Source organism: Anopheles coustani, chromosome 2 (genome assembly GCF_943734705.1).
Source record: "Anopheles coustani chromosome 2, idAnoCousDA_361_x.2, whole genome shotgun sequence".
Classification (NCBI taxonomy): Eukaryota; Metazoa; Arthropoda; class Insecta; order Diptera; family Culicidae; genus Anopheles; species Anopheles coustani.
Window position 1 is genome coordinate 79,661,545 of NC_071289.1, and position 14,067 is coordinate 79,675,611.

General features: G+C 46.2%; 1 protein-coding gene across 1 annotated transcript; it reads right to left on the reverse strand.

Annotated features, from left to right (window-relative positions):
• Positions 1-3,672: 3,672 nt before the first annotated feature.
• On the reverse strand, positions 3,673-6,989 carry LOC131262289 (pre-mRNA-processing factor 6). The gene is made up of 5 exons (XM_058264257.1): positions 6,817-6,989; positions 6,677-6,736; positions 4,300-6,601; positions 4,080-4,190; positions 3,673-3,997 (listed from the first exon to the last, which is right to left on the reverse strand). The coding sequence occupies exons 1-5, from the start codon at positions 6,912-6,914 to the stop codon at positions 3,773-3,775; spliced, it is 2,796 nt and encodes a 931-aa protein (XP_058120240.1). The 5' UTR covers positions 6,915-6,989; the 3' UTR covers positions 3,673-3,772.
• Positions 6,990-14,067: the final 7,078 nt, after the last annotated feature.

Sequence of the window (14,067 nt, forward strand, 5' to 3'; positions counted from 1 at the left end):
GCGATCGTGGCGAAAATTTGATATCGGTTAATTATATTTTCGAAAGCATGATCGATTTTTCCTCGTACCGTCTTTTCCGAGCAACCGGTCAGAGGGACAAAACCGAAGGAAAAAGTAATTTTTCCAGCTAAGGCAACCCCGGCCCGAACGACCGGACCCGTTCGTGATCGTCCGTGTGGGCGGGAGAAAATCTATTCAGTATTCTTTTGATTGGCATCCTTATTTCATTAGACCCGGACATCATTCGAGTATCTTTCGGACGTTTTCGTGTATACACGCTAAGTTAGTTTATCGTCTGAATTTCATTCTTGCCTTTACCTTTAATAAAATATAAAAAAACATATAAGGTACGATTGTTCGGCTTATGGCCATTGGGAATCCATCCATCAACCCGGGCTCAGTCTTATCCTGGCAAAAGAAAACGAACATTAACAGTGTGAGAAAAAAGGGAAAACTCAAAAAGAAAGCACACCCAACACAGGCCCTCATGAATGTTCTCTGTCTGTTGAGTTCGCATAATGCATAAATGTATCAGTGTTGGAAACATCCGGAACACGTGCAGGACTTCAACGTGGCGCTCGGGTGCAAACTTCCGGTCCCGCAAACAGGATGCGTTGTTGTTTAGGCAAAAGGCAAGCAAAATGCAAACGAAACCGCCCGCGATTCGTGATGAAAGAGCAGTTTATGAAGAGCGTACAAGAATTGTCCGCATGGGTTTCAAATAAAACGACCCCAGAAACCGGTATGTCAAAATTCGTTACATGTTTTAACTTTGTGTTACGTGTTGCCAATGATTGAAGTACGTCCGAAAAGTTTTGTATACGGTGTGTAAAGATGGATATTTAATTGAACAGGTATTGGAGAGAAGGATTTTCCCCGTTTATTTACAGAAAATAAGGATATCTCTTCCGGTTCTTTTCGAGTGACAAGCTGTCCAACGCCTTCTGTATTTAGTACCTGTAAGTTAAAGCCCCGTACCAAATAAAAGTGAAATGTTTCATTTCGTTGCCATGGTAATATGAGCTCACAAATGTTAGTTCCAACCACAGGAAACGTTAAGTAAAAGCCTACTCAGTAAGGAGTATGCCTTTCGCCGTCAAAAGTTTAAACTTAATCTACCTAATCCCGTTATGCTTTATCTATTTACGTTTCCACCGCTTAGGCGGCCGGATTTAATGGTAGCACAATTGCCTCAACTTTTCCACTTCCGGCGCCGACGAAAATCGGGAGACCCGAGGTTGAAAACTCGTCCGGCATTGATTGGTATCAACGGGTGGTGATGTAATTAATCTCAGGAACTGGTGCCCTCCCCCCGGAGGGAAAGAAAACTCGGTCAAATATTTACGAAACCCCCTCATAATAATCTCTGTTTGCTACACGTTGGCAAGAGTCGGTGAACGCTGAAGAGTGAACAGGCTGAGATACCTTGTTTCATTGTTGCTTTTAGCGTTACGGAATGGGCAGAAGTTTCCCGTCATCATTAGCCTGATAAGATGCGAATGGAAAAGCGAACACTGATACACTAGACGAGTAAACATTTTATCGGGTCAGAATGGCTTCACAAAATCATTAATCAACGGTTTGTTTCTTTTTTAAAATACATCCAACAACGTTGTGTCGATTTTCCATGGAATTAATTAAGTCTTTTCGAAATATAAAACAATCCTGAAAATTGCATTACCCTCCAAGAACCGACCATTGACTCGTTTTTTTTTCGGCCGGACAGTTTTTCCTACTCCCAAGCAAAACTAATACACCCGACGGTGGTAAATATTTATCCATCAAACACACCGGACGCAATCCTCGCAGCGTGCCCAGCCCAGTTCGAATGAAGTGAGGGTTCCGTTTTACTATTTCTTCGTCCCGCCACGTTTTTTATTTGGGCCCCGAGGCGCAAATGGCGCAGGAAAATGGACGAGCCATGTCGGGCTAAGGAACGACGTTGTCCGGCAACAATTACGCCTGAGGGAAGTTGGGAAAGCGGGAAAATGCGAGGAAAAAAGTTGTGTCGCTAGTTTGATGCAAACATGGGCCGGTTAGATGAGAAGGATGTTGTCTAGCGTAACTACTAACACCCGTCCGTTAGCGACTCTTTCGAAAGTCAGCTTAGTCACGTTGTGATCGTGCATCAATCGTTGAGCCTGAAAGTTAGTACTTTAGCTTTGTTTAACATTTTTAAATGCAAGTAAAATAAATTTATTAAGCTCCCCATCATACATAGTACAAATTAATCATCTTTCAAATGATCCAACGAGAAAACCAATGATTTTTCACCTTTAACTATCGTTTTCTGTGTCGTTAGCGTCGCAGGAAAATGGTTCCATAAATATTGACCGTAACGATTTCCACTGACCGCCGGGTCACGCATGAAAACGAATCACTTAAACGCTCGCCCCCCCCCGGAGAACCATCTGAGGCTAAGCACGTTTCGATCCCAGAATGTCTCGTCGTCTGGTATGCCAGGGAATCGAGTGCATCGGATGCACGTGGGCACGTTTTGCTTCGCTTCCCTGTCCGAGCCGAGCCGTGGTGGTCCAATGGCCAATTGAAAGTGTAAATAAGTGGTGATTGAATAACAATCATCTCTTAGTCGCAGTGTCTTGCCCGTGGTCGAGAAATCGTGCCGGAAAATTGATGAGAGAGGGAAAGAGAACGGCCAATATAAATAGATTATGCTCGGAAAAGTGTCCTGTGAAGCGCCTGGACAGGAGAATGGATTTTCTTTTCAATGTGTCTATCCCCTCGGAGGGAAACATTGTACGACTTGGGCGCTTGTTTCGTCCATTCTTTGTTACATTTAAATGTGTGCTGTTTTTTTTTAAAAGAATTTTCCCACTAAAAGTGAACGAAAGCTTTGTTCACTTTCTTTGCATTACGAGTAACGAGCAAATTATGGTTTTTTTACCCTTAGACAATCCTTTCAAGCTACTTTTTAATAAGTTTTCTTTGTGAAGTTTAACGATGGTCCTCGTCGACTCATTTCCCTTTCTCTACTCTTCCTCTCTTTTCCATTAAAGAATAATTTTACATTTTCAATGTGTACGGAAATATATTAAATTTAGATTAGGATTTAAAAATGATGATTTTCCCAACAGTGCTTCGCACAAAAAAAAAGTTGATAGTTGACCTTCATATCAGATCCATTCATATCTAACCATTCCGACCGAACTTCTGAAAAGATAACCAGAACTAAAGTTTCGATGAATAGCATAGAATCAAGACCGGCGAGACCACAAAAATAATGTCCCATGTCAACGCGCGGCCGGCACGAACCACCCATTTTTCATTTGGTCGAAGCTTTGATGAAACTAACATTTCCGCTGACCTTCTCTCGAAAGCGTTCGATGGAGTGGAGTGCGATGATTAATTTCCCGTCACCGGCAGGAACCTCTGGGAGCTGTGACCACCGAAGCACACAGCGGAACTATTTATACCGGTAGGAAAGTTTTTCCCTTGTCGTCGCTCGAGGGGCAAAATGGGTGAAAATGAATTTCAAACACTAATCGAATTGGAACTCGGTTGCCCCCGTGACGACCCATATGACGTTGAAATGATTGCCAGGCTTGATGGGTAACGTTTCTTTACTGAACTTTTATTCTGTCGTGCCATGGTTAATGCGATACTGAACGGAGAATAATAATATTATTTTAGATTATCAAACATATCTTTCTTATGGGTTCAAAATGTGTTCCAGAACGTAGACTTTATTGGTTATGTGCTGCTTAAATAACATTCGTTCCAGTTCTCCACATCGAAACTGAATACGATTTGTTTAGATCGGTGTGGGCAGATTGCGCACGACCGCCTTCAGGACGTCCTCCGTCTTGAAGCACCAGTTGGCGATGTCCTTGCTGACCTTGCACCACTCTTCGCCGTGCTTTGGTTCGGCCGCGTTGCACCGTTCGATCAGTTCCTTCTGCTGCTGCTCGGTACCGTGTTGTAGTTCGAACTTGTAAAAGTTGGCCCAAGCGTCACCAAAATCTGGATCAATTTTTATCTACCACGGGAAGAGGGTGATGGAGAGGAAAAACATATGGTCAGTTAATTGATTAAAGTTTATAGTTTAATGGGTAACGTACCGTCCTGTTGAACCAATCGCGACATTTCTGTAGCTTTCGCTCACTCCAAAACAGCTTTGAAACGGCCAGCAGTACGTGTGGGTCGTGCTCGCACTTTTTGAGGGCATCAACCTATACAGTGGAATAAAAATAATGGCCATTTTTAAACATTTTTTATGCAAAGGAAACTCTCTATCGATTGTTGGCATTAGTCGTCCCAGAGCAAAGCATCGAAACATACCGATTTTGTCTTCCTTTGCGGTCTCGCCTCGAGGAAGATCGACTCCGCCCAAAGTTCACCGGCGTTCGGACAATCTTGTATCGCACGGGCCATCAGCGTATGGGCCATATCCTTCATACCGGCCCGTATCTCGATCCGGATTGCCGCCAGCCAGAGGAAAGGATTTTTCGCATTCTTCAACCGTCCCCGCTCGAGCACGGAACGCGCTTTGGTAAGAAGGTTTCGCTTCTCCTCAAGCGCCGCCAGCAACAGCCAAAGGGGAATAGAATTCGGGCAGCGCTTCAATCCGGCATTGTACGATTCGGCCGCCTTTTCTAGCAGCGCCTTCTGCTCCTCGATCTGCCCCTTCATCATCCACAGTTTGGCAAAGTCGGGGAACACTTTAACCGCGTCGTCGAGGAGCTTCAGTGCCTCCTCCAGATTGTCGAGGGCCCACTCGAGCTTGGCCGATTTCATCATGACACGCGGTGTCGGTGCGGATGCTCGTGCCTTCGCCAGCAGACGGCGGGCGCGTTCGTATTCGGCATTTTCCGACTCCAACTTAACCGCCGCCAACCAGATGTCTTCGGAGTTCGGGTTGGCCTGGAACGCAAGTGAAAGGATGCCACGGGCGGCGGGAACGTCACCGGCCAACCACTTCGACTTGGCTCCCATAAGCCAGAGCACTTCCGACTGCGGACAGTGGGCGACGGCCTTCTGCAGCAACGCCTCGAGGCTCTCGCGTGTACCGTGATTCTTCTCGAAATATGCTGCCCGCAACCAGATGCTCTTCTTTGACGGGAACTCACTCAACGCGTAGCCGTACACGGCACGGGCGCACTCGTACGCACCCTCCTTGGCGCAGTTTTCCGCGTCATCGATCCACGTCTGCTTGCGATCTTCCTCGTCGATGCCGATCGCGATCACGGCCCGTACGATCGCTTGGCAGCACTTGATGGCGCCCGATTTTTCCGCCTCGACCGCCTCCTGAAGCCACTGGTCGCGGTTAATTTCGACCCCGTTTGCGCTCAACGACGAGAGAGCACGATCGATGATCTTCTCCACCATGTGAATGTTCCCGTTCGCTTCCTCCAGCTTGGCGGCGGTCGTCCAAATCTGTCGATCGGTCGGGATCTTCTCGCGGGCCTTATTGAGCACCTTTCGTGCATTTTCGTACGTTTCCAGGCGGGCCAGGGCCAACCAAAGCTCCACGCTGGTGCCACAGCACTCCACGGCACGGGAGAGTAAAATTTTCGCATCCTCCGGGTTCTCCATCTCTACCGCCGCCTTCCACAGGCGCACCGAGTTGGGAATGTGCTCGAGAGCCTTGCGGAACACACGTCTTTTCGCTTTCGGTTCCGTCTCGAGATCGGCCGCCTTGATCCAGATACGTACCGACGTCGGGATGCGTCGGGCCGCCTGAGCGATCACTCCCTTGGCCGTATCGGGTGGCTGAAGTCGGGCCGCCTCGAGCCACAAGTCCTCGCTTTGCGGGTTTTGTTCACAGCCACGCATAATCAGATTGCGTGCCATTTGAAGCTTGCCCGTGACCTCCTCCAAACGGGCCGAAGCGATCCAGGCCGGTGGATGGTACGGATTCGTTTCACGTACACTTTTCAGCAGCATGCGTGCCTTTTTGATGTCGTTAATATCCCCACCGTAGGTAGGGATCATACTCTGCAGGTCGGTCAGGTAGCCCTTCGGATCGACCACGGTTTGGCCGGCGACGGAATCGGACACCTGCGACAGTTTCACGTTCATGAGCGTATTTCGGGCCTGTCCGATCTTGCGCAGATCCAAATCGCCGCTCGGTGTCAACATGCCCGGCGTGGCCACGCCCGGTATCATCGAGGCCAATCCGGAACGTCCATCGATCGCGGACTGTGCCTCACCACCGAGATTACGCGATAACACACTGTCCGGTAGTGGGGTAAACTTTTCGGCCCTCGGATTGCGCTGCTTCTTGTTGCGACTGTCGCCCACCTCCGGCAGGTTGGCCCACTCGTCCTCCGAAACGGCGATCAAGTTTCGCTTCAGGTCAGAAAACTGCTGTTGAATTTTCGGTCGCTCCTGACGATAACGCTCGAGATCTTCCTTGAGCCGTTTCTCGCGATACTCCTTGCGCTTCTCGTCCATGCGCTTGTCGATGCTCTCGTAGATGGCGTCCGCTTCCGCATCATCCTTGTCGTACGGATCTTTCGAGAACAGCGAACCACTGTAGCCGCTGAATTCGTCGTAGTTGGAATCGTTCAAATCTTCATCATCCTCTTCTTCTTCCTCTTTTTTCTTGCGCTTTGCTGCCGGAGGCGCGTGCCGATCATCCCTGGAACGGAAGAAGCCAAACAAAAGGATATTAGCACATGAAGGAGACTTCTTACACCCATCCCGGAATACATACGAAACATCATTGGCATCACGAGCAGGTCCGATATCCGAACGAGTGGTGAACCCAGTTGCACTGTAAAGATATGAAAATAAACAAATTAATTGAAGTTGTTTCACAATCTTATGCGAAGAATCCTAGCCGGTTTCACTTACCCTCGACCAACACCAGCTACGTAGCCTAACGGTGCCGGCACTCCAAGAAAATGTTTCTTGTTCTTGTTGCCCAACGAGGCCGCTGGTATATGCGCCATTCTGTGCTGAAATACAGTGATAATTTGCACTCCAAAATCAATGAAAATGTTTTCACAGCCCAATGTTTGTTTGATGTTTTTTCCGCGTAAACAAAGCTGTACGCATTTGACAGGACGCCCTTCAGGAAACGATGCATTGACAACCAGTTGAAATATGACATCCCAGCCAGCAATATCTGTCAAAAACATAGGCGAGGGCGAGTAGAAGGAAAATCCCCGCCGCAAGCGGACTGTCGATGTTTGAATGTGTGCATGGGACGGCGATGAATTCAGTGCAAGAGGAGCTTTCGATATGGGTATTACACGAGACGCCATATTTGCCCACCTTTGCGTTGTGAATAATTTCAATTTTAAATATGTGATTTAGTGTTCTTTTCGTGATCAGTAGTGTTATATATGTGAAACAGATGAAATAATGATAAAACAGCCGCGTTTGCTGTTTGTGTTTTGGAAGGCAGCTGCCGGTAGCTGTTCTTTGGCGCTGTGCTGTCCCGGATGATTCTCAACCGCTGCAGCCGATAGAGAATGCATCGTCTGTACCACATATCCCAGCATTCTGGCGCTGTGCTGAGCAAGAGGCCTCTCAACAGATGCAGCCAAGAAGTCATACCCCGAATCTTCCCGGCATTCTGACGCTAAGCTGATCCGGACGCAGAGCGGTACAGTCGATGGAAAAGGCATCTCCCGGATTTTACACGGAGACAGGATGGACATCTTAAGTGTAAACGTATTGTTACCGTAACGAATAGTAATATTGTAATTGTAATTGTTGTTATTTGAAATTCAATGTATATTTATTGAAATAAACGAATATGTGGATTGAAATTATGAATTTATTATTGACATAAATTGAATAATAATAAAATAAAAAAATGGCTGCCTCTACTGCTTATGTGTGCGTGAAGCAGGTGTTTACATGTGTGCGTGCACCCATCGGCTTGGATTGACGGTCTTTCGTGCTTCCGTTAGACCCGATTGCGGACCGTCTCCAAAAATTGACAGATATTGCTGGCTGGGATGCTACAAAGAAATATATCACATTGAAATTTTTCATTTGTGTTTTTTTAAATTAAATAAAAGGACGGTTTTGTAATATTGTGCATAATATTCATTTTAGGAAACTTCGACTAATACGCATCGCTAAATTTAAAATCATGTAAGTTACTAACGAACTTAGTAACAAACAAATCATTTAGAAAAACTTATTACATTAAATCTCCTAACATATCCGAAAAGCAAAATATTCCCATTCTTAACGCCTGTGGTTAAATCAAGAAAATAAGATTGATTATTCAATAATTTCGTTCCACACCGCCAACCACGTGTCGGTCACACCGGTAACTGACAGTTAATATTTAATCATCGCTAATAACTTTCCTATCGCAATCCGCAATCGAATGCAGAATATAAGCAATTAAGTGCAATACGGCCAGTAAAAAATGTTAAATTGACTACGGATCCAGGCTCGCCGCACTAACCTCATAAACCAATAATAGCGCGCGTCAAGCAAACCCTTCACCAACGGGCTGCTGCGCGCGCTGTCGTTGATTCCTATTGACCTTGCACTTGCACGATGACTCCGGCTGGTACGGCTTTCCCACTGCAACACATGGAAGACAATGTTGAACCAACCGGAGCACGTGTGAAGTCACGCTTCTTCTCCGAAGCGCCGATTGATTTCGGGGAACCTTCTTTTATTTTGATTGCCTGTACAAAGTAGCCCTTCCCGACGACGACGATGACGATTTCATCTTTGTTTACAGATTTCACGAAGCGGAGCTCAGCAGCCATCGCTCGCGCGAAAATTCGCGAGCGGAAAATTTTTGACGGGAAAACTCACCCCAATACGTTCTCCGATCCTTTCGCGGCGCCGATTCGGGGAAACTCTCCGTCAAACCCGGCGAATCGTTAGTTGAGCTCGTGCCGCACAGCCGTATGTATGTGGGTGTGCGTTGGTGAACTCATTTTCCGCCCGCCTGTGCACAGGGAAAGCGAACAGAAAAGCGCGTCAACGTTCCGCAGCACGAAGTCGGGAGCAACGGTCAAGTAGCGTGTTTTGACTAGGTGAGTGCTTCTAGAGTGCATCGCATGGGAAACTGTCGCCCGCCGACAGCAGAAAAGTCAGTCCAATGCGGCATTTCACGGGCTGCTCGTAATCCTGGCTGGTGCATTCGCTCGCCATGGTTTCAGGGCCGGCGACGGACCGAATCCGCACAGCTGCTCGATGTAGACGAGTACTGAATAATACGCGCTAGACGTTTACAACTTTTCTCTTGTCCGTCGTTTAGTTTGCCTTCTTTTTCGGAACGAGTTAAATTCCGTGTTTGAAAGTGTACCGCCGATAGTTTCCCATCAGCCTTCCGGCAGTGCCTGTGTGAATGTGAGTGAGTGTGTTTTGATGTGGAAATTCTGTCTTTCTTTCCCCCGTGTTCTTACACGATCCGTCGTGGTTTTAGCCTGAGGGCCTTGAACTTGACCCTCGAATAGAAGACAAGCGTTTGCAAATACCCCAAGGCAAGCCAAACAGTTGGAAAACATGCAGAGGTGAAAACGCTACCCCAAACCGAAGTGGACCGAGTATGAGTAATTTTTCGCGTCGGAAAGTATCCTTTCGGTTTCGAACACCCAACAGAAATTCACCAGGGATCCAAGGAGCCCTTTATCCTTGCGTGTGAAAAGCATTGAAACATTGGATAATTTATTTTTTTCCACATAAAGCTTGAAGTAACAAATCACCAACCGTTCCCAACCAGATTACCGGATGATAAGAATAATAGCACTAAAATCCTCTAATTGCATACCGCTCGAATGTGACGCCGTGTGGTGAACCATATTTTCCAACCCAACGGCAGGAAACGGGAAGTCGGAACGTTCTCGGGCTTGCACCTCTCGGCGTGGACATGGACTTCAGTGGAGTGACCCTGAGTCGGTGCAACATACTCCAAGGTAAGCAGACGGGTGTGTTTAGTTTTTGCTTTCATTTCGTAAAACCTGGGCGTACCAGCGCTGCATAGTAATTTTCCCGACCTCAGGGCTCGCGAAGTGCAAGTGACTAACTCGGAACCGTTTTTGGCATGCCGGCTCAATGATGTTCTATTTTTACCATTTCCCCCACTCGGTACGTACACCGCCGATCCTTGATAGAAGTTCTGGCCGAAGACGTTAACCAAATCACCAACAACTTTCCCGAACCGGTTCGCGAGCGCGTGGACAACTTGCACATTTTTAAACCCATCAATCCATCCCGTCTGAAACTTTCCAAAGCCAACACGTGCCTTGGAACTCTTTACACAGTTTATTGTTGCTTCTATTACTCTGTTTTTGAACGCTTCTAGAGTAGAATGTTGAATGATGAACATACGCTGTCTGCTTCCGCAATCTTGTGATTTTCTCTTGACAAGCCGTTATGAGGTGATCTTTGCTACAATAAAACGGTTATCAGTGATTCAGCTGTTGGTCACACATTCGTTGTGAGAGTTGATTTATTTCTACCTGCAATAGTATTCAAAAGCATGTTCAAATGTAATTAATTAAATTTGTGGCCCACGTGGACTATCGATCACTTAACGAATAAGTACAATTAAAGTGAGGTAGTCTCGTTCGCCGTTTGCTTCTTAATTCGAAAATTATAGATGAAACAAAAGTGGGCAACCAGACATAGCTCTACAACATCAGCTAGTGTGATATCTGGTTTCTCGCCGTTCCGTGGTTCTACCAGTTGGAACCCGGCCGAGCTCGTAACAGGCGACTGGCACGATTGATGAAGATTTGTCGTTTTCCTTCCCACTCATTACAATCTTCGATGTAATGTGCGGGTTTGTTTTTTATTTGTGTTCCGTTCATAAGTAGATGCGAGCTTGCATGTCTAGGCATTCCAAGCTGGGGTCGATCCCGACTGCCGCTTGTCAGCTTGCCTCGTCGACTTCTCCAACCTTAGTCATTTTGATCGATAATAATCGATTCGCTACAGCCCTTTACTTTACTTGACCGTCGTTGCAACTCGGAATGTGTGATAAAGAAAAACCTCCAACCGTTTCGTTACGCCTCCGATCACTTAATGTTCTCCCACCCCAGTTTTGTCGAGGTTTGTACACTTGGAAAGTTAATTATCGTACAATTTTATTGTTCAATTGAGTGTATTCGATATTCAAATCACTTCTCGAGAGGAATCGAACGGTATGACATAATGCCATCGTTTTACCGTTGAGGGCGCGCAAATTCTACCGTGTACGCGAGCTTCATTCATTAATGTATTAGCAGCGAGCGAAAAAGCCGTTGAATCAATGAATGGTTGCATCCGCAGTTCTGCTACCAAGCTGCGAGGACGTTTCGAGTGCAAGTAAACGTTTCCCCCGCCCGGCTGGCCGGTTTGGCGGACTTGCACGATAAGCAGCCTCCCACGATGGAGCCGGAGATTGGTGGCCAATAAAGATGCGAAATAATGAGACGTAAAACCGGCATCGCATCAGCTGATGGATCTTCGACTTACAAATTAATCTAATAAGGTGGCGTTTAAAGACGCTCGCTAAAACGACCGCAGGAAGACGGGTGAGTTGAGCCGAGCGTACAGTTGGCCACATAAGTCACGCCAATCGTGGGTCGTAAATATGTGTTTAATTGTACAATCTCATTGAAAATCCCTCGCCTCCGAATGTGATCTACGAGATATGTCATCGCTCGGAGCAGAGATCGATCTTGGTCAGGAATTGAAGGGATGCCGATCGTTATGATTCTTCAGCGAAACAACGGATGTTCACTCTCACTAACCGGGGCTGGTTTGCAATCCTGTTTCGAACAACAACAACAGCGGTGGGTCCATTAAAAGAGAAAAAAAAAGTTGCAAACACAACACAAAAATGTCTACGATTAATAATCGTCTTAAAGAGGTGTCCCGTATCCAGGTGCAGCAGCTGCGTGATAAGATAGCTACATTATCAGTGTCTGCTCAGTGTTTGTTCTCAGCGCCATTGCTGACTGATGGTGCTTTGCATACCATTGTACTTTGGCCAGAGACTGCCAGATGACTAACTGGAATTTTCCAGTATATAAACCCCCTTTAAATCTGTACCGTAATTTACGCTTCTTTTGTGCATGATTTAATTTTGCAAATTAATTATAATATAGCCGTTATATTCTCAACTCTTTCCTCGAGGGAAATCGCTCAACAAATTGTTTTGTTTTTATGCACCAACGTTTAATCGTTGGCGGTAAATCAAATCTAATTGGAATCGGACCCGATCATCAGCATCATAGACCGATAGGGATCGGCGTGCGTCTCCCACGTTAGGCAATCGATCGGAATATAATGCCTCGCCGTTCGAGGAGGTCCTACTAGAGATTACCTTTGGCACCTATGTTGTGTTTTGTACTTTTGTTTAGTACACTCCGGTCCTAACACCCCAGGTGTTCGACGTCGCCGGCTCGTGCGACTTTCGACGCGCCTGTCGGGGAGGATGATCGCCATAAGTTGGTGAATGAGTGCCGCCCCAGGAAGCAACAATAGGAAAGACTCGTTTGAGCGCTTTCGCTCGCCGGTTGGAAGATAAGATAGTTTTTTTCTACTAATCTTTAAGATTTCTTATATCGCAAATATGACGGGTGTGTGGGAGGAGATGGGAGCGATTTGCATAATTGAACTGGCACTTGTGTGAACACGAATCGCGAGCGCTGCGCGATCATACAGCTGGCTTGGTGTTGCCTGTTGCCAGCCGTTCCAGCTACCGACAGTGTACCAGACGGCGAGCCGGGCGGCCCCGGTAACTATCGGTTCGGGTTCTCTCCATTGATCGTTTGTCGAACGGGGAAAAGTTGAGGAAAACTGCCGGTTGAAGTTTTTTCATTCAGTGCTGTACAAAACAACACAGCTTTCCACGCCGTGTAGTATGGCGCTTTGGAGTCGGTGGTGGCATGGGAAATAGACGATGCTCGATGCTTTTCGCGTTTTAATCAATGGACGCAGCGCGATGGGGAACGTGGAGGTAGGGTGGATATTGATTGAGCTTTAACACGACCGAGGAATCTTCCACTGGGAAGTGAACAGTTGAAACGCCCAGGTAAACAACTGTATATTTGAAAGCATTAAAAGTTTTTTACTATCAACAAAAGATGGATTTGCTTTTCCTTATTTGATATCTTTGATTGATATCTAACATTTGCGAAAAACAACATGTAATTTTACAGAGTTGATTTTGAACAGTAAAAAAAATCCTACAAGTAAAATAGAATTTAGAAGCTGCTAGAAAACTATGCAACTTTGGTGAAACATTTAAAACTCGGAATGCAAATAGTCAAAGTAGAGGTTGTGTGTTGAGAAATTGTAAGAGGATAATTGAATGCACAAAGCACGAAGGAAGTACAAACGTTTAAGAAACTTGAGATCTCCAATAAAAAAAATATACTTAATGTTTCTAAGCTCAATTGGACGTAATGGTTTTATTATTATTGAGAAAGTTAACTTTATTTCATGTGTTTTAAAGATGGAAACACTTGAAGCAAAGATTGTGGGACATGATACAAATTTTGCAAATAATCAATAAAAAGTGTTTGGCATACACTTACTACAAATTGGTGCCTTTGGATTCCCCCTTGTGTTGATTAAATGTCGATGACAACTCTCCATCGAGCAGCGTCGTTAATCTGCATTTTTGGAAAAGATCACCACGTGCTTCATGCACGAAAACAGGTTCCCTGTGGCAAACTCCTGGTCGGATACAGTACTACATTTTTCTTCGCGGCCACACGGTTTCTGCTCGTCTGGCAATAAACACCCCCACCGAGACGGTTTATGCAAATCGAATGAATAATTTCCCCCGGCGTGGAAGTCTGTCGGAAAGTTTGGGCGACGTTGGTCTTCGGTATGTCGACTCGGCAACGTGGATGGAAAATCCCGCCTGTACCGACAGCTTCGTTCGATGGTCGTTAGAAATTGGTTGGAAGTTGGAAGAATGTGTACGGACTTAATGCATCGCGATTCCACGCCGAGCGTTCTGATTCATCGGAACCTCTTGATCACAAACACGGGGAGTGTCTGATGGATTCCCCAACGCCCAACTCATGCAACGCGACACCGCGTCCCTAGAAAAGTGATGCAATGGAAATGGCGGCAGTGGCACGGCGCAGACATATGAGTCTGCTGTCACCTGGAATCTATCTG